We start from the raw sequence: 22,520 nt of genomic DNA, 5'->3' as shown, positions 1-22,520 counted from the left end.
TAACCTTGCTGAGATCGAACACTATCGCCATCTAGTGGGCGGGACCAGCACACAACGAGACTCTCAACTTGACCACCAGGCAACGTCCAGATGAAAATGGTTATCTTCCTTATGGCATTAAAAAAAACTGCCACGATCCACAATTAAAAGTGAACTCCTAATAAATCAAAAATCACAATGTGTATCAAATATTTCACAAGGGGTTCACCATAGTTATAATTATAAAAACTAGCATGATTAATTAATAGTGGAGAGGACCCGACTAGGTAGTGTGGGAGACCTTGGTGTGGCTGATGTTAGGAGCTTTTCCCGATGGATTATCACAACATGTGAAGGTCAGTGAGGCTTCCTCCAAACAGTAGTACTGAGTAACTGTGATTGCAGACACAGCCTACCGTTTGGGTCAGGGCTGTGACCATGCTGTGGTAGTTCAGGACTGTGTCCCCTGATGTGACCAGTCCGTCCTTCACTTGTATGTGAGTAAAACTAAGAACATGTACATTGACTTTGAGAAGTCTCACATATCCCAAGTGTAATACATGTGTAGAGATACACCTGGGTATGTTTATAGATAAATAAGTGCTTATATTGTTTATATATGGCAAAGTTTAACCGCAGCATAACAAGCAGTGGCAGACTCAGTAGTGTGGTTAAGGTAGTAAATACAGTCATCGGAGTACAGCACATACAGTCATGCGAGTACAGCAGATGCAGTCATGAGAGTATAGCAGATACAGTCATGAGAGTACAGCAGATACAGTCATGAGAGTATAGCAGATACAGTCATGAGAGTATAGCAGATACAGTCATCACAGTTTAGCAGATACAGTCATGAGAGTATAGCAGATACAGTCATCACAGTATAGCAGATACAGTCATCACAGTATAGCAGATACAGTCATGAGAGTATAGCAGATACAGTCATCACAGTATAGCAGATACAGTCATCACAGTATAGCAGATACAGTCATCACAGTTTAGCAGATACAGTCATGAGAGTATAGCAGATACAGTCATCACAGTATAGCAGATACAGTCATGAGAGTATAGCAGATACAGTCATCACAGTCTAGCAGATACAGTCATGAGAGTACAGCAGATACAGTCATCACAGTATAGCAGATACAGTCATCACAGTATAGCAGATACAGTCATGAGAGTATAGCAGATACAGTCATCACAGTATAGCAGATACAGTCATGAGAGTATAGCAGATACAGTCATCACAGTATAGCAGATACAGTCATCACAGTATAGCAGATACAGTCATGAGAGTATAGCAGATACAGTCACAGGAGTATAGCAGATACAGTCATGAGAGTATAGCAGATACAGTCATCACAGTATAGCAGATACAGTCATCACAGTATAGCAGATACAGTCACAGGAGTATAGCAGATACAGTCATCACAGTATAGCAGATACAGTCACAGGAGTATAGCAGATACAGTCATCACAGTATAGCAGATACAGTCATCACAGTATAGCAGATACAGTCATGAGAGTATAGCAGATACAGTCATGAGAGTATAGCAGATAGTTATGAGAGTATAGCAGATACAGTCATCACAGTATAGCAGATACAGTCATCACAGTATAGCAGATACAGTCATGAGAGTATAGCAGATACAGTCATCACAGTCTAGCAGATACAGTCATCACAGTCTAGCAGATACAGTCATGAGAGTATAGCAGATACAGTCATCACAGTATAGCAGATACAGTCATCACAGTCTAGCAGATACAGTCATGAGAGTATACTAGATACAGTCATCACAGTATAGCAGATACAGTCATCACAGTATAACAGATACAGTCATCACAGTATAGCAGATACAGTCATGAGAGTATAGCAGATACAGTCATCACAGTATAGCAGATACAGTCATGAGAGTATAGCAGATACAGTCAGCACAGTCTGGCAGATACAGTCATGAGAGTATAGCAGATACAGTCATGAGAGTATAGCAGATACAGTCATCACAGTATAGCAGATACAGTCATGAGAGTATAGCAGATACAGTCATGAGAGTATAGCAGATACAGTCATCACAGTATAGCAGATACAGTCATGAGAGTATAGCAGATGCAGTCATGAGAGTATAGCAGATGCAGTCATGAGAGTATAGCAGATACAGTCACAGGAGTATAGCAGATACAGTCATGAGAGTATAGCAGATACAGTCACAGGAGTATAGCAGATACAGTCATGAGAGTATAGCAGAGCTCTCACTCTCCTTATGAGGACTTTCGGGATTCGCAGTGTGCCACCAGAATCTCCTGATTATAAAGCCCAGAATCTCCTGATTATAAAGCCCAGAATCTCCTGGGCTTTACACCTTTAATCACACTGTCAGTCAGCCAGGCGGATAAACCACCGTAAATCGCTTTTGTCAACAGTTCGTCTCTAGTCTAAAACAGCACATGCCATCAAAACAAGCAAATGGATCTAATCTATTACCCTTGTGAGATTAAGGCACGCACTCGCTACGCAATGGAGCCAATAACGTAGTGGTTAATTAGGTTTATACAGGTTAAAAATTACGTCTGAACGAGGCCAGTTGTTTCCATGTGTTGCACCGCCATCTAGTGGCAAATCTAGAAAATTATCTATTCAACACTGGCCCCGTCCCAATTCTTGTTCTTAAGCGCTAATGTCCTCTTTGAAGTACACACTTTTTTTTTTCTTACCTTCTCGAAGTTTTCAGTAAAGTAACTCCGAGGCACCACCTATTGGGAGCACTAAAGAATAAGACACAGCCTTGCACAACCAAATGGGCATCGGCCAACGAAGGCCGGGAGTCTCCTAGTGTGAGTAATGGGACACGGTCACTGAAGTCCTCTACGCTGTTTTTCCTTTTATGGCCTTGTCAAATCCTGACCTGATGATAAATATATGTTAACATCACACACACACACACACACACACACACACACACACACACACACACACACACACACACACACACACACACACACACACACACACACATACGCGCGCACAAACTAGCCGACGACTGAACTAATGCCGTTTGGTGCAGTTTCAGCATTCATTTAAAAAACAAGTTATTAGATTTTCTGGAACGTCCGTACTGGTAAGAACACAGATGTCAGGTTAGGCCAGCAAACCATTTTTACTACAACGGATAGAAAGTCCACAAATGAATTCGCTGAGTTTGTATCTATCGATGGAAACAAATCCACCTCACCAGTTTTTGACATTTAAAAGCCTTTGAATTTATAGCAATGATTTATTTTTGCATTGAAAATGATGTATATGAATTTTTTGTCGCTGAATTAAACTCTTGGATGTTTTGTTAACATATTCAGAATCGACAATGAAAGTTCTAAAAAGTGTAGCTGGAATTCGATAGACCAAATTCAGATCCTAAATCCGAATTTAAAAGTTCTGATGAAACATCAGCGATACGAAAGATAATCAATCGATTCTTTCTCAGATCGATCCGACATCAAGCGAATCAAGTCACGGTCCGTCGGTCACGTGGTGGCCTTGTTCCCAGGAGGGCAGTCAGCTATGGACGTAAGAGCAGTGACGCACTTCGTTATTAACTGTTATTTGCTGGGTTTTTAAAAAAATTGTTTTATTAAATAACAGCAAAATACCTGACACGTTGCGCCTTAACAGATTTTAAAATACAATACCTGCGCTGAACGTCAGTGTGCTGATGTATACTTGAGGTGGTGGTCGTTAAAGTTTTGTTAGGATAACTAACGTTATGCGTTCATGTCCCGGCCAAGCAGGACACGAACAGCGGGAGGCCCGAGTCCCGAACAGACGTCGTTCCACAGCACCGCGACATGCCGGTTAATATCGCTAACGTGTAATTGTCTGGGTAGAGTGTGAGTGTGTGTTACCGCAGTGATGGGTTTTAGTAAAACCCTTTCAACCTCCAGGGGAAAGCAAACCAACGAAGACACGGTGTTTTAAAAAATACTTATTATGCGACTTAAATAAACGTAAACATAGCATTTGAAAATATAACCTACGTACGAAAATTGATGTAAAACCCTGACTTCAGCGCTTCAGGGGTCGTGCCTGTTTGACGTTAGGTCACTTGTAAAGCGGAATAAGGGCCATGTCCTGTTCAGCAGGACGTGTTCTGATGTCCATGCTGAGAAGTAAGAGACTCCTTTTCCTGAATACAGAGAAAATTATCCACTCACACCGAAACATGGCCTCGGTAGGGTGAATGAGAGATACCCAGTCTAACACAAATAAAAAACACAGCTGTTTCATTATTTATGCTGAGGTTTAAAGATTGTCCTGTGAAAAGTATTATCCCTAAATTGTTCCAACATTAAATGACTTACTAAACTAGCTTTTTAAGGTAAGCAGTTGCTGGTGTACATCGGGTGGGCTGTGTGTTCTGCAGCATGACGTCATGGCCTCCTCTTACACTCCAACACCACAGCTGACCCCGAAGCGCATCACATCGGTCAGTTGAGCGTCTGGTTGTTTGGGGTAAAGTTAAAGTTAAACAGATGGTTTGGGGTTTTCGATTTGTTTGCTTTTTGCCTCAGAACTGTAAGTAACGTCAGCGACAACAAACCATGCTTAAATAACGTTAGTTATACTAACAAAACTTTACTGTCGGCTGTCTACTCAGATCTGTTAAGGTGCAGCATGTCAGGTATTTACATGTTACTGAATATTAAAAAGCCAAACAGCAAATAAAAATGTTCACTCACCGAGGTGGCTCATTGGCGCCTCCCAGTAAACGAGACTTATCTTTCGTGTCTTGGATGTGTGATCAGAATTTTTAATTAGGCCTATTGAATTTCAGCAACTGGAATACATATTATTTGAATTTGAAGGCATAAATTTGAAGGCATAAAAAGATCTCACATAATTTCCATGAAAATCATCCAGTGCTAGAAATTCAAAGGCTTTTAAATTTCAAAATCTGGTGAGAGAGATTTGCTTCCATCTGTCCACGTTCCATTCATAAGTCCTTGTGTGAATTAGGAATATATCATTGGAGTTGCTGGGTCCAGTGAAATACGGGGTCAGGCCACGCAGGCCCACTTGAGTTCACAGACTTGGTGACGAGTGCTGACCACGCAGATTACCAGCTTTGAATCTTTAAACGTTTCCTGTTCTGATTTATACGAATCCAATGAGTAAACAGCATGTAAACTCTGTTTGTAGCATAACAATTCAAACAAGCACAATGAACCTCCGGTGCACCCTTGACCAAAGCGCAGTGCACTTAATGCACTATGGTGCATAATGAGCAGTGTGTGAGCCAAAATAATAGACTCTGGTGATGTGATATAGTGGGGTGTTGCTTCTTTAAAAACATGTTGGGGAAAGATATCTTTAAAGATGCAACTTTTGTACTTTAAGGTTTTATTCATGTCCTAGAAAGCATGTTTATGTAGCGTTATCAAAATGCCATGTTTTTGCATGCTGTAACCCTAACCCTAAAGTAGCTACTGCACATAGTGTAGTTAAGCCTATTAAGGCTATGGGAACTCACTCCCGACTGCTGCGTAGTAGTGCTTATGTTAGGCTACTGTCGTGATGATATTTATGGACACCATTTGCATCCGAAACTTTCAATCTTTACACGAAGCTCAACTGCACTGCAGTTGTGATCGTCAACTTTTGCGCTGCAGGCAATTGCACACCGTACAGCAGAATTTGGAATCAGAAATTTTAAAAACCCTCCAGATTAGATTTGATTACATTTTATTGTGACTGATAACAGAAGTGCAACATAGCTCTGGTCATCTCCAAGTCTGCTGTTTGGGATAAAAATACATGCTTTCAGAAAACCGTACTGGATTTGAAAAGGTTAGAAACATAATCCATAAACCATAAGGTGACACAGGAAGAAGTTAGACTGACCCCCCCCCCCCAAAAAAATAAAAATACACAGACACACACGCACACACAGGTTTAGACACTGTCATTTTATTAGAAGTGCAGAGAACTCTATTTTTATGTAGAATGGAGCATTGTAAAGTAAATCTCTAACCTTCTACAGCCCTTTATAAAAGAGAGATCCGTGTTTTGGTCCAAGTACCCCAAAGCTCCCATGACCGTTATAGTGTAATATAGTGGCTTAATGTACATGTCTGAATTATGTATTGTACACAAGAGGCACAAGAAGGTTTATGACTCGGATTTTAAAGGCTTTTAAAACATGTGAGGATGTCAAGCCCACACTCAGAGTCTGGTCTTATAACTAAATCAATCAACCAATCAATGGCTAATATGTCAGCATAAGGTCATTATTAAAGAACTCCAGAAATCATTCCTGACACACACATTAGTCCTTCATAAGTCTTATAAAGACATTTGTAAAAGCTTATTTCATCATCAGGAAGCTACATTTGTTTACGATAATACATACAGAAATAAATCAGTGATCCAGGATTAGCTGAGTACTAAAGGGGAACCAGTTAGATCAGTATACCGACATCTGATTGGTCAGATCCACGTGAATGGCACCTGGAGTGCAATGCCAGCGCTGAAGAAGCCTCACCACAGCACAGTGTAGAGCTTCGCTCGCTCTGAAAACCCAAACCACAACACAAAACGACAGAAGTCTTTCTGAATCAGAAACGCTGGAGCAGAAAAAAAAACAGTAAAACGCGTACATGATTAACGCTGTCCGTCACCCAGATGGTTCACATTTACACCGATGTGACATACAACATCTCTTTGGTCACTGTGTGAAGATTGGGCCATGAGACCACAGACACAAACGAGCCTTTTCAGACAGGGCAGGTGCCAGTCACAGAAAAACTGCTCAGCTGTCGAGAACATTGGAGCACCTCTGCGAGGAGGCCGTTAAGAGAGGCTCGCGCACCTAAACGTTAACATCTGCACTGGCCAAAGAAAGATCTTATTCCTACTGATGCAGACTTACTGATCTTCATTGATCTTTTATGCACATATCACAGACGCTGCACGAAGCATGCTACCCGAGACGCAGCGCAGTCTCAAAATTCTTGGAAGGCCAGACCTACAGTTGTGAGCATCTTGGTGCACCACAGAAGAAGCAGACACACACACAGGTCCGTGTTTAGGTTTACTCCGCCCATGTTGACGGACCCTGGACCAGCAAGATCCAGATCCAGAGTACCCGCTCGGAGCTTGGGAGGGAACAGCTGTGCGGAACAGCCTTTAGAGAAAGTCATCCGGGAATGACTGATTTGGGAGAACATCCATTAACCAGCTAGAATAAGCATGATTCACATGCCACAAAATGATTTTTTTCGGGTGGAATGACACATCAAATAATGAAATGTCTGTGACTAGTACTCAAACTCCAGGGTAATAATTTACACCCACCATTTTCTCAGTGCAGCCATTGTCTGTCAGTTATAATGGCTTAAGATTAAGCAGTTTACAATGTACTTAAGTATTAAAAGCACTGCTGCATTGACGAGAAACAAGCCAAGACAACGTACCCTTCACAACAACAGAGACTTGAGTCTTTCTGACAGGAAGCACTTTAGCTCAAGGTCAAACTGATGGAGCAAACTTGTTTAGAACTCGAGAAACAGCCGCAGAAAAATCCGGAAGAACAGCTCGCCTTAAGCGCCTCAAGCGTGACTCCTGTCTCAGTTTAGTGTTAGTCTTCGTCGAGTCACGGGTGCAGTCAGTCTTTCTTTAGTTCCTCTGCCCGATACGGGTGACCAGGGCCTGGGGTCACTGCCAGGTTCTCCTGCTTCACCACGGGTATGTTCACAGGGGTCACACTGTCGTTGTTCACGAGAGCTCCGTAGGAGAAGGAGCCGTTGTAGTCCGGCTGCACGGCGCATCCCACATGGTGTATCCGCGGAATAGCTGTGGCAAAAACAAGCAAACGGCACTGTACATGGATCAGGTCATATATGCGGGTTATGTAAATATGCGAGTTGTAATTGCAGGTTCACGTTGGGTGCCGAGCACGCCCTCAACTCCTCCGACGTAGCCCAGCCCTGCAGGTCTGGAGCGTGCAGCAGCTGTGGGGGACAGACCTTTCACCATGTCCATCGTCACGTACGGCTCAAACGCTTTGGTTTTCTTCTTGTTTTTGGTGATCAAGAACACTCCGACGAAGCACAGGGCACACCTGCCGAGGCAAAAGTCCTCACGTGTCACACTTAAAGCTCAGTGCTTCCAATACAGTTACAAAACGGCAAACAGGACAGGGCACAGCAGTGACCTCCCAAGAACAACACGTGGCTACGGCAGCTCAGCCCAGTGGTTTGGGAGTTTTTCGGTTTGTAGAAGAACATTAGATTGGTGTGCCGATGGCTTCAGACAGTTAAAATAAACAGGTCCAGATTCCACAGCACCAACCACTGTGAAGGGACATTTCATGAAGGAGGAAGAGACAGCAGACATCAATGTGTTTGTGTAAACATTACTGTCATTACAGAGAAGACCACCACGGAGGCAGTTTTAAAGTGTCTGTCTCTTCACACACACACACACACACACACACACACCATGCTCACCCCAGTAGAAACATGCAGATGTGCAGGACATCCTCATGGTTGAACTCCAGATAGAATATGGCTCCTAGTTATTAAAAAAAAAAGAAGAGTGTATACGGACGTATGCAAGTGTGTGTGTGTACGTTTATATACATACACAAACAACTAAACTGGCAGATGAGTGAGTATCTATGTACCTGCACCAATAGCAAAAACCGTGGAGAAGACATAGTTGGCGCAGGCAATAAGGGAGGAGTCATATAAATGTGACGCCTGTGTCAGAAACCTGGAAACAAAGACAATTTTAAAAAAAAATCACCAACATGGGTGACACGGAGCAACAGATTTACACCACCGGATCACATTTTGGCCTCAGTGTCAGAACAGGTGATGAAATATTTCAATGTTATTTCTGCCACCAAAGTTCTTCCCTTATAACATACATCTTAAACCACTGAGAGGCTTGTACATGAGCCTTCCAGCCTGTCCTGGGTTGATTTACCCCTAAACAAATGTTTATTTCACTCCCTGCCCTGGGTCACCTGGATGAAATCTGACACCGGATCACAATTTAGTACCACGCAGACAAGAGATTTGATCTGGAAATGCGACCCCTGGTTCATGCTGGTCTAGAAATCAAAACCAGGACTGAAGAAATCAGCAGCATTCATTTTATGAACATTTCTGTTCATTTGAAGAAGCAGTCAATCACACAGTTTACTCTAAACTAGAGACCACCCAAATGAACCCAGATCTTGGGCTAAAGAACACTGCCAAAGTGACTCAGCACTGACTGCCCTGGACCACGTTTCACTTAGCAGGGCGCTCCCTTAACAAGTCCAGCAAGGCCACTAATGAACAGCGTGGCACCCTGCAGTAGTGTGTGGCATCACCAGCCATTCAAGCTGACACCCGAGAACAAAACTCACGAGGCCTGAAACACCACCGTGGCCACCATGCAGACCAGCATGACGTAGAAGATGGGGTAGGTGAACTGGAGTGACCCCTGCACACTCAGCAACAGCATCGCTGACACCGCCTTCACCGTGATGACAGTCACAGAGCCTGAAACCCAAAGGCAGGATATTCAGAACCCTGAGAGCACATGATCTCCACTTTGCCATCATACGAATGACTGAAGAATGAAACGCACCCAGGAGAGCTACCAGCAGCAGAATGAGTGCCAGGTAGTGAGCGTGGCGATGTTTATAAAAATACAGCACCAGGCAAAACGTGATGATCTCCAGCAACTGAACAACAGACAGTGAAAAAAAATGATTCAAGTGCACAGAACTTTCCATGTGTGCATGTAATCGTCACCGTACGCCATTCAGTGGAGCGCGGACTTACCAAGTAGAGGAGGAAGGGCCAGCCAATCAAATGCTTCACGAGGTTTTCGGCATTCAGCGGTTCGTGGGAGTTGGGTCCAAACATTACAAAGAGGAACATGCCCCCCATGGTCAAAATGCAACCGAGGAACGTGAAAATGTAGCGCTCTGCAGAAAAAGACACGCAAGGGGTGATGCGTAAAGACACCTGTGCAGCAGGAAATAAGGCGGCGGGGTCATAGAGTAATCAGGAGTATTTTTAAAATGTCAGCTCAAGCCGTTGTCATGGATACAGGGAAGCAAGAACGATGAGGTTGACCAAGTGGAGAACATGTGACCTCTACTTTACTATACTCTTCCTGTTTTCAACTACAAACTAAATAACAGACAGACATTCTCCCTCTGAGAACTGTCACCTACCACACACACCGCTACCCAAGGACTGTATGTGTACGTCTGTCTTGTAGAACACTGCGGTGTAGCTGAGACTGTGTGATAGCGCGGGCATTTGCATCGATTTACAGGAACATCTTCATGAAGGACGCTCACAACGTTCAAGTACTTACTCAAAAACTCCTTCAACTTCCACTTCTCTCTCAGAAACAGAAATCCCAGAATGCTGCTAGCTGTGAAGAGAATCATATTTAATACAACTTTTTATAACTTGCCATTACGGCGTTCAGATCATTTCAAGTGACGTCATGTGCAATTCGGGATGAATCATTACTTACGCAGCGATAACGTGTGACAGTTTGCATTATTATTATTATTGTTGTTATTATTATTATTGTGATGTAGTACTTGCTTATAACGGAGACGGCGCTGAGGGGGGCGACGACGGACAGGGGGGCGTAGGCGTAGGCCGCAAACAGCGCGCCCTCCCCCGCCAGCATGAGCACAAGGCCACACCACCACGTCCCAGTGTCGTAACACTGCCTCGCGCCCTTGGCGCCCGCGAGCGCCACGTGACTCTGTTTCTGCGAGCGGAGGGCAAAACAAATGAGACGGGAGACGAACGTTTCTGATCGAAACGTTTCATCGGGCGCTCCTATGATCGGGACTACCTTCTGACGTCAACGAAAGCGGAAATGGAGCGCGTGAATAAATGAGGCCTATCTGCGTTATTTGCTTGCGTGTCCACGTGACTTCGCACCCACCTGGACGCTCACGGAGATGCTGACGAGCAGGTTTCCAAAAATAGCCAGCAGCGTCCCGATGAGATTGTCCTGGAGACAGAAATGTCCATGACGGACGCGTTAGCACGCAGCAGAAACATGGAAAGAGCAACTTTATCTCCAACGTCTCAACGAGGACGGGGGAGCTACGTTAACCGTGAAGTCAGGACGGAAGCGACCGGATACAGAAGGACAAACGCAAGTCTCCCAACGCAACTTTAACCGTGAACGTCAGTGGTGACGGGCAGTACGGGCACAAAACCGGACATGCATATCACGGACTCACGGTGTAGGACGGCGTCTCGAGCTGCTCCTGGGCGGAGTTCAAACCTTCCATCGTTACCGCGCGCGGACGATCAGCACCGTAAACACGGTAGAGTCACCGCCGTCGCTTGTGGCACGCGCCGAGACGGAGCTTTCAGAAGTCAGCGCGTCTTCCTAGTTTTTCGCTGTTCTCGAGACGCTTTTCTTCCGGCTCCACCTGTTGCAGGTGACGTTTCACGCACATGCAAGCGTGCGTCACGTAACGCCATGCGAACTACGTTTCAGTATTTATAGATGCGGAATATTGGAGCTTGACTTACGGGGAATAATGTGTAGACGGAGAAAAAGCACAAAGGCATAAACGCGTGTTTTGCGGGCGTTATTGTTAACAAGGTTGTTTTCGGTTCTGGTGCTCGAGGACAGAGAACGCCATTGCCTCCTCGTGCCAGGAGGTGACTTACTCCTCGGTACACCCGCGCCAGGCGACGGCACCACGTTTATATCGCTTTACATCATCTTTCAGTTGTGCCACAGTGGGGCCGAGCTGGCGTTTTGCCATCAGGATTTGCCGTCCTTACGCAGTCACACGAGGTTGTTTTCCAGTCTGCTCAGTAGATGGCAGCAGAGGACTACTGCGTCCAGAACCGCGCGTGTCACCGCCAGACTGCTGAATGCATGGATGTTGGCTCTGGTTTAACTAGCGACAGTCTGAGCACTCTTGAGTTGTAGATATGTAATGCATGTTTTGGTTGTAACTTTTAAAATCCTAACACGGTTCGCCATTCGTGTCGGCGCCAATGCGCCCGCGCCATAATCGTGATCTGACGTTTAATCATGTCACTTGCGTTCTGTGTCACCGCGCGCCATTTGGAATCTCCACGCGTCACAGAGACGTGAACGTCATGTAAAAGCCTTCCATCCTCCGCCTACGGCATACTGTGAGAGTGTGTGTGTGTGTGTGAGTCTGAAACAAACTGCTAAGTCACGACATCATGTCACTGCAGTGTGACGCTTAGCTGAACACGCAGTGGCATTGGAAAGCGTTCACTCTTTTCAAATCGGTGCGCAGTGGTCCTGCTCGCGCGCCGCTGACTAAAGGGGCGAGCACGACGTCTGTCCCCAGAATATCACACGCGCTATACACCTTCGTCTCGGTGTAATGATGTATGTGACCTTCCGTGAGCGCACGCAACGCAAAATAGAAAGCGTGCGTTCTCCTAATGGAGATCCCGTGTCGGTGTCGTTACGCGAGCGTCAACGTTAACGTGCTTTCTGTCGTTCCTGCCTTCTCGCCTGGTTTTATGCTGTCGGTGCGCAATACCGCGAGGCTGATGGGAGTAGTGAAGTATTTGAGCTCCTCTGTAACCGTAAAATTACAGAGCAACGGCGCGGTGACAGCTGCAATGCATTCAAAACCACGTTCCAGGAATATTTCTTTAATGACAATCAGTGTTAATAATAGCTCTCTCTCTCTCTCTCTCTCTCTCTCTCTCTCTCTCTCTCTCTCTCTCTCTCTCTCTCTCTCTCTCTCTCTCTCTCTCTCTCTCTTTCTGCAGGCAGGAGCACACCCAGACAGTATCACACAATGGGGAAAAAGAGAAACATTCCTTCCCTTAAGGCACTGCCTCGGGAGGATTGTCATGCCAGCAGTGGGTGGAGTTTTGCTTTCTGAACTGGAATATCAGTAGTGAAATATTACTAGTGGAATATTGGTCATAGATTATTAGTACTGGAATATCAGTAGTAGAGAATTAGTAGTGGACTATTAGTAATAGATTATTAGTGCTGGAATATTAGTACTATATTACGGGTACTAGAATGTCGGTAGTGGACTATCAGTACTGAATTATTATAATATTAGTACTGGGATATCAGTAGTGGAATATTAGTTGTAGAATATTAGTACTGGAATAATACTGGAATATTAGTACTGGAGTATTATTAGTAGAATATTAGTAATGGAATAATACTGGAATATTTGTACTGGAGTATTATTACTGGAATATTAGTAGTAGAATATTTAGTATTGGAATTTTAGTAGAATATTAGTAATGGAATAATACTGGAATATTAGTACTGGAGTATTATTAGTACTGGAATAATACTGGAATATTAGTACTGGAGTATTATTAGTAGAATATTAGTACTGGAATAATACTGGAATATTAGTACTAGAGTATTACTGGAATATTAGTAGTAGAATATTAGTATTGGAACTTTAGTAGAATATTAGTACTGGAATTTTAGTAGAATATTAGTAATGGAATAATACTGGAATATTAGTACTGGAGTATTATTACTGGAATATTAGTAGAATATTAGTATTGGAATTTTAGTAGTAGAATATTAGTACTGGAATATTAGTGCTGATATTTTAGTAGTAGAATATTAGTACTAGAATATTATCATGGAACGCTTGCCTCCCGTGAGTCACGTGGGGTGGCCTGCCACGTGAAGTGGGAGGATCTTTTTTTTCTATCGTTGATCTTTGATCTTTCCCACACCTGCACCTGTCATACACCAGACGCCTCTATCAGATATATGCTGCTTAAAAAGTCTCAACCGCTTTTAACTCTGAAAAGTCATTTGGGTTGACAGGTGTGTTCTGGCCAGGTAAGACATTCCTAATAATTGTGTACGAAGCCCAATCACAAACTCTCTCCTGAGTCAGATGCTTGGAGTACTTTGGTAAAGCAGATCTGCACCTGCTGTCATTAGGAAGCTGATGTCATTTAACTTGGCAGTACTCACAATTGCATGCTTTTTATGTTTTCATACACCTGATCTCATTCCCCTATGGTAATTAGGTGATAAATCCAGCCGTGTGGTAAGAACTCATAAATAAAGCGCACCACACAGGCTGGGACTCATTTAGCTTGTATTTTGATATAACATATAATAAATTCCCATGGACAATTAATCATAGGACTTTTGTGTTCAAATACCAAGGAGAACTTGTGAAAGGTGTGTTCCATGTAGTTATTTGTGTGTGTGCGCATGTATGTGTCATCTTGGCTTTACCAACAACATCAGAAACATTGACCACAATGGCAGTCTTCTGCTCATCAGACGAGACTGTTTATTTCCATGTAGGCATCTGGTTTTAGACAACATGCTCTATATAGTACACACACACACACACACACACACACACACACTTCGTTATCTCATAACGCCTTGCTTCAAACTTTCCGCTGGGTCACGGGACTTCTCTGTAAAATGCCTAGCATCTGAGCATTACAGTCTGTCTTTATCTGAGCGCACATGACCCTTGTGTAGCTTAAACAGACACGGTAAAGGCCAGTTTATATCTGAGCTGCATTCCACTGCCATTTGCAATCAATATGTTGCATAAACAGGGCGACTTGCATCAAAGCGTCACGCTGGCACATTAATACGAAAAATCGGAGAGAACACATTCCTGCTGTATACACTGTTTTCATTGAGGGTGTTTCCAAACATGTTAGCTATGAGCCTATACAGATTACTTATTTTATTGCAACCCCCTGACTGGTTTGGTTGCGTTCCACACACACAGCACTGAGCTCTTTCAGGTAGCAAATGGTGGCTGGATGTGCATGGAGGTTTTTTTGATAATGCCAGTAATAATTGGACTGGTATTGCAAGATTTCAATCTAATTCGACAGATATGGATACGAGTCACTTCAAGTGAGCCAATTACAAAATCTAGTTATATCAATTGTCTAAACAAACAAACACACACCAAAAGAGACTATGTTCAAGTTCTCTCTTGTTTCACTACAACATTCGCAAACAAAATGTCACAAGCTTGTGTCTGATGTTCCACTAATGTTAGCTGATACATTTATTTTGCTTACTAACTAGATTTAGGTTAGGGTTAAAGCTAGGGTTAGGGTTTGAGTTTGGGTTAGGGTTAGAGCTAGGGTTAGGGCTAAGGTTAGGGTTAAAGCTAGGGTTAGGGTTTGAGTTTGGGTTAGGGTTAGAGCTAGGGTTAGGGCTAAGGTTAGGGTTAGAGCTAGGGTTAGGGTTTGAGTTTGGGTTAGGGTTAGAGCTAGGGTTAGGGCTAAGGTTAGGGTTAGAGCTAGGGTTAGGGTTTGAGTTTGGGTTAGGGTTAGAGCTAGGGTTAGGGCTAAGGTTAGGGTTAGAGCTAGGGTTAGGGTTTGAGTTTGGGTTAGGGTTAGAGCTAGGGTTAGGGCTAAGGTTAGGGTTAGAGCTAGGGTTAGGGTTTGAGTTTGGGTTAGGGTTAGAGCTAGGGTTAGGGCTAAGGTTAGGGTTAAAGCTAGGGTTAGGGCTTGAGTTTGGGTTAGGGTTAGAGCTAGGGTTAGGGCTAAGGTTAGGGTTAAAGCTAGGGTTAGGGTTTGAGTTTGGGTTAGGGTTAGAGCTAGGGTTAGGGCTAAGGTTAGGGTTAAAGCTAGGGTTAGGGTTTGGGTTAGGGTTAGAGCTAGGGTTAGGGCTAAGGTTAGGGTTAGAGCTAGGGTTAGGGTTTGAGTTTGGGTTAGGGTTAGAGCTAGGGTTAGGGCTAAGGTTAGGGTTAAAGCTAGGGTTAGGGTTTGAGTTTGGGTTAGGGTTAGAGCTAGGGTTAGGGCTAAGGTTAGGGTTAGAGCTAGGGTTAGGGTTTGAGTTTGGGTTAGGGTTAGAGCTAGGGTTAGGGCTAAGGTTAGGGTTAGAGCTACCTTTACCACACACACTCTCTAATTTGTAGCCAAACTAGGTTAGGTTAACCCTTGACTGCCAACTTTCCCCTTAGTATTGCTACATATAATGCAAGAAGACACTTTCATCTTTGTTATTTCAGAAAAAAAACCTTTTACATGCTATCTAGTAAAACATCTAAGGGATAGCAGTCTTGATAACTAGCGAGCTGTTATTGTGATTACTTTTTTTGTCAAAAGTAGCCCCATGTACTCTAGCTATGAGAATAAATAGTGCCTTTTCTTACTACAAAGAAAATCCCTACCCAGTTTGGAAAAAGTATTTCATCTGAACTAACATCAGTTAAAGCCCTAGCTATAGAGCGATCTCAGTACCCTTTTAGCTAGCTAGACTTCCTACAGTCAGACAGACTATACTGTCAATCAGTAGTGTGAGGGGACATCACTCACACCACCCAACCTCACACATTATATGAGTATTGTGAGGGGACTTCACACACACCACCCAACCTCACACATTATATGAGTAGTGTGAGGGGACATCACTCACACCACCCAACCTCACACATTATATGAGTGGTGTGAGGGGACATCACTCACACCACCCAACCTCACACATTATATGAGTAGTGTGAGGGGACTTCACACACATCACCCAACCTCACACATTATATGAGTAGTGTGAGGGGACATCACTCACACCACCCAACCTCACACATTATATGAGTATTGTGAGGGGACTTCACACACACCACCCAACCTCACACATTATATGAGTAGTGTGAGGGGACATCACTCACACCACCCAACCTCACACATTATATGAGTATTGTGAGGGGACTTCACACACACCACCCAACCTCACACATTATATGAGTAGTGTGAGGGGACATCACTCACACCACCCAACCTCACACATTATATGAGTGGTGTGAGGGGACATCACTCACACCACCCAACCTCACACATTATATGAGTAGTGTGAGGGGACTTCACACACACCACCCAACCTGACACATTATATGAGTATTGTGAGGGGACTTCACACACACACCACCCAATCTCACACATTATATGAGTATTGTGAGGGGATTTCACACACACCACCCAACCTAACACATTATATGAGTAGTGTGAGGGGACTTCACACACACCACCCAACCTCACACATTATATGAGTAGTGTGAGGGGACATCACTCACACCACCCAACCTCACACATTATATGAGTATTGTGAGGGGACTTCACACACACCACCCAACCTCACACATTATATGAGTAGTGTGAGGGGACATCACTCACACCACCCAACCTCACACATTATATGAGTATTGTGAGGGGACTTCACACACACCACCCAACCTCACACATTATATGAGTAGTGTGAGGGGACATCACTCACACCACCCAACCTCACACATTATATGAGTGGTGTGAGGGGACATCACTCACACCACCCAACCTCACACATTATATGAGTAGTGTGAGGGGACTTCACACACACCACCCAACCTGACACATTATATGAGTATTGTGAGGGGACTTCACACACACACCACCCAATCTCACACATTATATGAGTATTGTGAGGGGATTTCACACACACCACCCAACCTAACACATTATATGAGTGGTGTGAGGGGACATCACTCACCACCCAACCTCACACATTATATAAGTGGTGTGAGGGGACATCACTCACACCACCCAACCTAACACATTATATGAGTAGTGTGAGGGGACATCACTCACACCACACAACCTCACACATTATATGAGTAGTGTGAGGGGACATCACTCACACCACCCAACCTCACACATTATATAAGTGGTGTGAGGGGACATCACTCACACCACCCCACCTCAGTGTGAGGTGGAATTATTTGGGGTTACATGTCCCCCCACAAAAAAACCTGCATTTATGCTATCATTATGTCCTGATATTTCATATTGTAGTAGCACAATCCCTGAAAAATAATACATAAATAACAGTAATGATTTCTGCAACTTTTAAGAGAACTTTAAAATATTGGTAAGTAAAAATATACAGAGTAAAAAAAAAAAAAAAAAACGAACAAAAAAACTGTAGTACAGGCTACTACATATTAAATCAAACCATACAACAGCAACAAAAAATAAGAAAATCAAACACTAAGAATATGTTAATGAATTTTCAACTTCTGAAATAACCGGGTAGTGTCTTGATGCTTGAGTTGTCTCCTGAGCCTTGGGGCTCATTTGGGTACATTAAGATTGTGCTGCTATGTTAGGAGCTGGTGTGTTGACCTTAACTCACTCATGATGTGTGGGTGATTGAAGGGCACATTATGTTGAGTAAACAATTACATTTGTGCTCTTTGGATTTCAGAATGGTTTTTCTGGATCAATATTTCAGATTTATCATGTATATCAAAGACATACATAAGCAATAAACAATTGATTAAAGTCTTTTTAACTTGTATAATTTTGTTCATTTTCAGCCTAAATGCAACATTTAAAATAACAAAATGAGAAAAAGTTGCTTTCATTTCAAAATATTTTCCAGGTTAATTTTCCCTGAGGAAAAACACAGATGTTAAGAGCTGACGTTACTACATCAGTCCCCTGTTTGTGTCTGTTTACTTCTGTATGACTGTGTGTGTGTGTGTGTGTGTGTGTGCGTGCGTGCGTGCGCACCTGTGTGTGTGTGTGTGTGTATGCGTGCATGTATGTGTGTGTGTGTATGCGTGCGTGTATGCGTGCGTGTATGTGTGTGTGTGTGTGTGTGTGTGTGTGTGTGTATCTGTGTGTGTGTGTATGCGTGCATGTATGTGTGTGTGTGTGTGTGTGTGTGTGTGTGTGTGTGTGTGGTCTTTCTTAGAGGGTCACATCTTGACAGACCTGTTCTCCCTGAGCTGCCCTGTCTCCTCCCAGAGCTCTGGGCGGCGTCTCTGTATTTGTAAATGCTGCCTCGGGCCCCTGGGTGTGTGCCTCGGGCCCCTGGGTGTGTGCCTCGGGCCCCTGGGTGTGTGCCTCGGGCCCTCCAGGCTTCCCCTACGTTCCACTCGTCCATCGTCCATGCTGCTCTCAGACGGGACTCTCACTCGCTGGACACATGAACCGCGGTGTTTGTAACCATTTTTTCTTTTGGTTTATTTTGCAGCCTAAACACACACACACACACACACACACACACACACACACACAAACACTTTGACTAACAAGATAAAAATGCAAAAAACGCTTCCGCCTGCACACACCTCTGTCAGTAAAAAATAAATAACATGGGCACCATCATGTCATTGGCCATCCAAATTGTCAAAAGTGTGTGTGTGTGTGTGTGTGTGTGTGTGTGTGTGTGTGTGTGTGTGTGTGTGTGTATGTGAGAGACTCCACAGTTCGGGTCCTAGAGACTCTGCAGTATGTGTAGCTCCTCAGCCGTCCTGTATATGAGCTGAACTCCTGACTGCACCTGGAGTGCTTCAGATGTTTTCTGTGTCACTTTAACTAATGTACAGCTGTTCATGTTCAGGCTACTACTGTGTGTTCTAATTTAATTGCACAAGTATTACAACATGTTGCTCACCAGCAAAGTGGTAGACACCAGCGTGTCAGATTCAGCTAAATTCCACAGGCCAGGCCAGCTATACACATGTGGTACTGGGAAAGCAATGTGATACATGAAAGAACAGAAACTCGTGAACTTATGAACTTGTGAAAGAACAGAAGTTTCTCGTTGCTGTAACGCCCTGGCAGTTTGCTGGGGTGAAGCGGCTTCTTCAGATGGGTCTCGGTCAGGCTCAGTGGGGTGGTGGGGCCTCAACTAGATCTCCATTACTCTTCCGTCTAGGGACAATCCGTGCATGTTTGTATGCACGAGTGTTTGTGTGTGTGTGTGTTTGTGTATGTGCACGCTTGTGTGTGCTTAAGATATGCTCCATATAGAAAATACAATAACGCAATATGACACCATGTTGGAGAATCACAGAATCTTGCATGGTTGACCAGTTCCTTGAAAACGTGTGTGTGTGTGTGTGTGTGTGTGTGTGTGTGTGTGTGTGTGTGTGTGTGTGTGTGTGTGTGTGTGTGTGTGTGTGTGTGTGTGTGTGTGTGTGTGTGTATTACATCAGCCTACTTTTCCGATCTCTGCGTCTGTGCACATGCATGTCTCCTCTCCCGGAGCACAAGGGCTTATGTGCGGGTGCAGGACTTAGAACACCGGAGCGTTACCTTGGAGACGGGGAAGCGAAGGCACATCAGGCAACAGGTTCCGAAAAAAGAGCAAGCAAGTGCCGGGATCCGTTCTTACCGAGGCAGGAATGCGCGAACGTTAGTGGCCGGGCTGCATCGAGGAGACATGCCGCTTTTGCTATGTGTCACACTTTCTTTTCATCCCTCTCTCTCTCTATTTCTCTTCCGGAAGTAGGTTTCTGGCGATACCTGATTTTGGAGGATGGTATGTAGGTTCGTTACGGGGCTGTGTCTTGGCACGCGGACCTAATCCTTCCACAAGCTCCGACCCGCCCGGCTGCGAGCTCACGACAGTGCGTGCGTGTGTGTGTGTGTGTGTGTGTGTGTGTGTGTGTGTGTGTGTGTGTGCGTGCGTGCGTGTGTGTGTGCGTGTGAGCGTGCGCGTGTGCGTGCGTGCGTGTGCGTGCGTGCGTGCGTGCGTGCGTGTGTGTGCGTGCGTGTGCGTGCGTGCGTGTGTGTGTGTGTGTGTGCCTGCGTCTAAAGGGTAACGATGACAGTGACAGACCTGGATTACATTAGGGTGAACATTCGTGGGTGAGATGCAGCATAGCATTGCACTGACTCAGGTCATGTCAATGGTAGTTACAGGTCAACAGGGTGTGCCCAATTCTTTAAAGACCTTTAATTAAATTCTTTGTTCTCCTGGAATGTTGGAGAGGTTCTTGAGAATTATACATTTTATAAAGGGGGAAAAAAAAAAAAAAACACAGCAAAGCTGGATTTTCATTGAGTTTGTGGTGAATTGTTACTTTATTTTGTTTTCAGAAACAGAGCCGCTCACCTCAGTGAGAATCTCTGGGGAACCAGAGTGGGAACCTATCAGATAAACTATTAAACAAATAACCTCCAGCTCCAAGGGGGGCAACGTTACATTACACATTCCCAAAATACCTCTGAGGTGTAACCGTAGAAGAAACAGTACTGAAGGAAGCTTGTGATTTGGGTGACAACATAGTGCAGTCCTTTAAATCAGACTGAAATCGGATCGGTTTTATTTGTGTGAGAATTATAACTGTAACGATACAACATGTTTCTTTAAGTTCTTTGTTGCAGTCTGTGGTTACGTCTTATTTTTAATCTCCCACAATGCATTGTTGCGGTAAATTGGACCTTGACTTTCCAAATGCAAATGTTTCCTTCCTGATGAGGTTCAGACCGTGTCACGGTAAATCTCTCCTGGACACGTGGAATCGCAACACACCGGTTTCATCACAATAAAGAGAAATGATTGGATGTTACGTTTGTGGCGTCTAAGACGTATAGTAGTTATCGCTGAAGGTGTTAACGGTATTGAAGGTATTACGTTCAGGTGTGTTTTAGACACATGAAGCTTCCTTTGAAATTTGAACAGACACAATAACAATTTAATGAGTACAATGAGACATGGTAAGACAGTCCGCAGTTGCAAGACTGCCTTATGTAATATTTTTGTGTTACATGGACGTGTGTATGTAACATAAATTTGCATGTAACATAAACGTCTGTGTGTCACATGGACATGTATATGTAACATAAACGTGAGTGTCACACAGACGTGTGCATATCCGTTACTATAACATTAAATTATGGATCATGTAAATGACAGAACAGGCCATACTATTCTCAAAATATGAAATCTTTGATTTCAAGTGCAACTTAAGACAAATTCTTAAATGTCCGCGTTTGGTGAAGTGTCTCCAGTAGACCAGTATGTAGTTCTGCACGGTAAGATGGTTCAAGTCAGTGAATGTCTCCATTAGCAACGTCTTCATGACCCTGCATTGCACCTTTTCTTTTTTCTTTACGTATTTATGTAAGCGTGTGCGTGTGTATGTGCGTGTGTGTGCCTTAACCTTACATTAGACCGAAACACAACTCCCATCAATGTGCCCTTCGTCAGTAAATACAGACGGGTTGTTAAACATAACCGTTGTTATGTGTGTTGACGGAGACAGAGAGTGAGACAGAATGATTGACATACAGACCGACAGGAAGAGAGAGAGACAGACAAACAGACAGACAGACAGGTTTTGGGAAGCTGATCTCACTTCTCTGAAGTCCCTTGGTGGAATGTCACAAACGCTATGCTTATTTACGCGGTTTTTTGTTTTTTTGGGTTTTTTTTTTGAGGTGTTCGGTGGTTCCATCATATTTTCAGCACCTCATAATCTCGGCTCTGTGGCGGCGCTCGGCTTCAGGTCGGACCTGTTGTGTGAGTGTGGTGGACTCCTCCTCATCTCTCACGACATGCGCTCCTCTGTCCCCGTCTTGTCCCGTCTTTTCATTTGCAGATGTGATTTACAGGCTGGTAAAGTCACAATAGTAAGACAACACGCAGGCAGTGACTGATGGCCTCTCTCTCTCTCTCTCTCTCTCTCTCTCTCTCTCTCTCTCTCTCTCTCTACCTCCACACACTGCAACAGGTGTTTTGAGACACAGGTGCATTCCTGTAC

General features: G+C 44.0%; 1 protein-coding gene and 1 long non-coding RNA gene across 3 annotated transcripts; one reads left to right on the top strand and one right to left on the bottom strand.

Annotated features, from left to right (window-relative positions):
* Nucleotides 1-5,922: 5,922 nt before the first annotated feature.
* On the bottom strand, nucleotides 5,923-11,614 carry nipal3 (NIPA like domain containing 3). 2 transcript variants are annotated; one of them, XM_081722126.1, is made up of 11 exons: nucleotides 11,247-11,614; nucleotides 10,943-11,011; nucleotides 10,587-10,762; nucleotides 10,352-10,407; nucleotides 9,808-9,953; nucleotides 9,611-9,707; nucleotides 9,387-9,522; nucleotides 8,655-8,743; nucleotides 8,479-8,542; nucleotides 7,996-8,090; nucleotides 5,923-7,822 (listed from the first exon to the last, which is right to left on the bottom strand). In XM_081722126.1, the coding sequence occupies exons 1-11, from the start codon at nucleotides 11,295-11,297 to the stop codon at nucleotides 7,635-7,637; spliced, it is 1,167 nt and encodes a 388-aa protein (XP_081578252.1). In that variant the 5' UTR covers nucleotides 11,298-11,614; the 3' UTR covers nucleotides 5,923-7,634. The 2 variants fall into 2 exon arrangements, with proteins under 2 accessions (XP_081578252.1, XP_081578251.1); XM_081722125.1 differs by lacking the exons at nucleotides 10,943-11,011; nucleotides 11,247-11,614 and having other exon boundaries at nucleotides 10,352-10,411; nucleotides 10,587-10,654.
* On the top strand, nucleotides 10,707-14,144 carry LOC145659447 (uncharacterized). Its single transcript, XR_014125662.1, has 2 exons — nucleotides 10,707-11,333; nucleotides 12,781-14,144. It is a non-coding gene; the product is annotated as an uncharacterized LOC145659447 (long non-coding RNA).
* Nucleotides 14,145-22,520: the final 8,376 nt, after the last annotated feature.

Source organism: Electrophorus electricus, chromosome 10 (genome assembly GCF_041902795.1).
Source record: "Electrophorus electricus isolate QZ-2024a chromosome 10, ASM4190279v1, whole genome shotgun sequence".
Lineage (NCBI taxonomy): Eukaryota > Metazoa > Chordata > Actinopteri > Gymnotiformes > Gymnotidae > Electrophorus > Electrophorus electricus.
This window is presented reverse-complemented; position numbering and strand designations above follow the sequence as displayed.

Bases quoted from the DNA above. Each gene is read 5' to 3' on its own strand.
- nipal3 (XM_081722126.1), bottom strand. From the start codon at position 11,297: ATGGAAGGTTTGAACTCCGCCCAGGAGCAGCTCGAGACGCCGTCCTAC. The intron at 11,012-11,246 runs GTGAGTCCGTGA...TTCTGTCTCCAG, and splicing joins TCGAGACGCCGTCCTACACC to GACAATCTCATCGGGACGCT. The intron at 7,823-7,995 runs GTCTGTCCCCCA...TTTTTGCCACAG, and splicing joins GACGATGGACATGGTGAAAG to CTATTCCGCGGATACACCAT.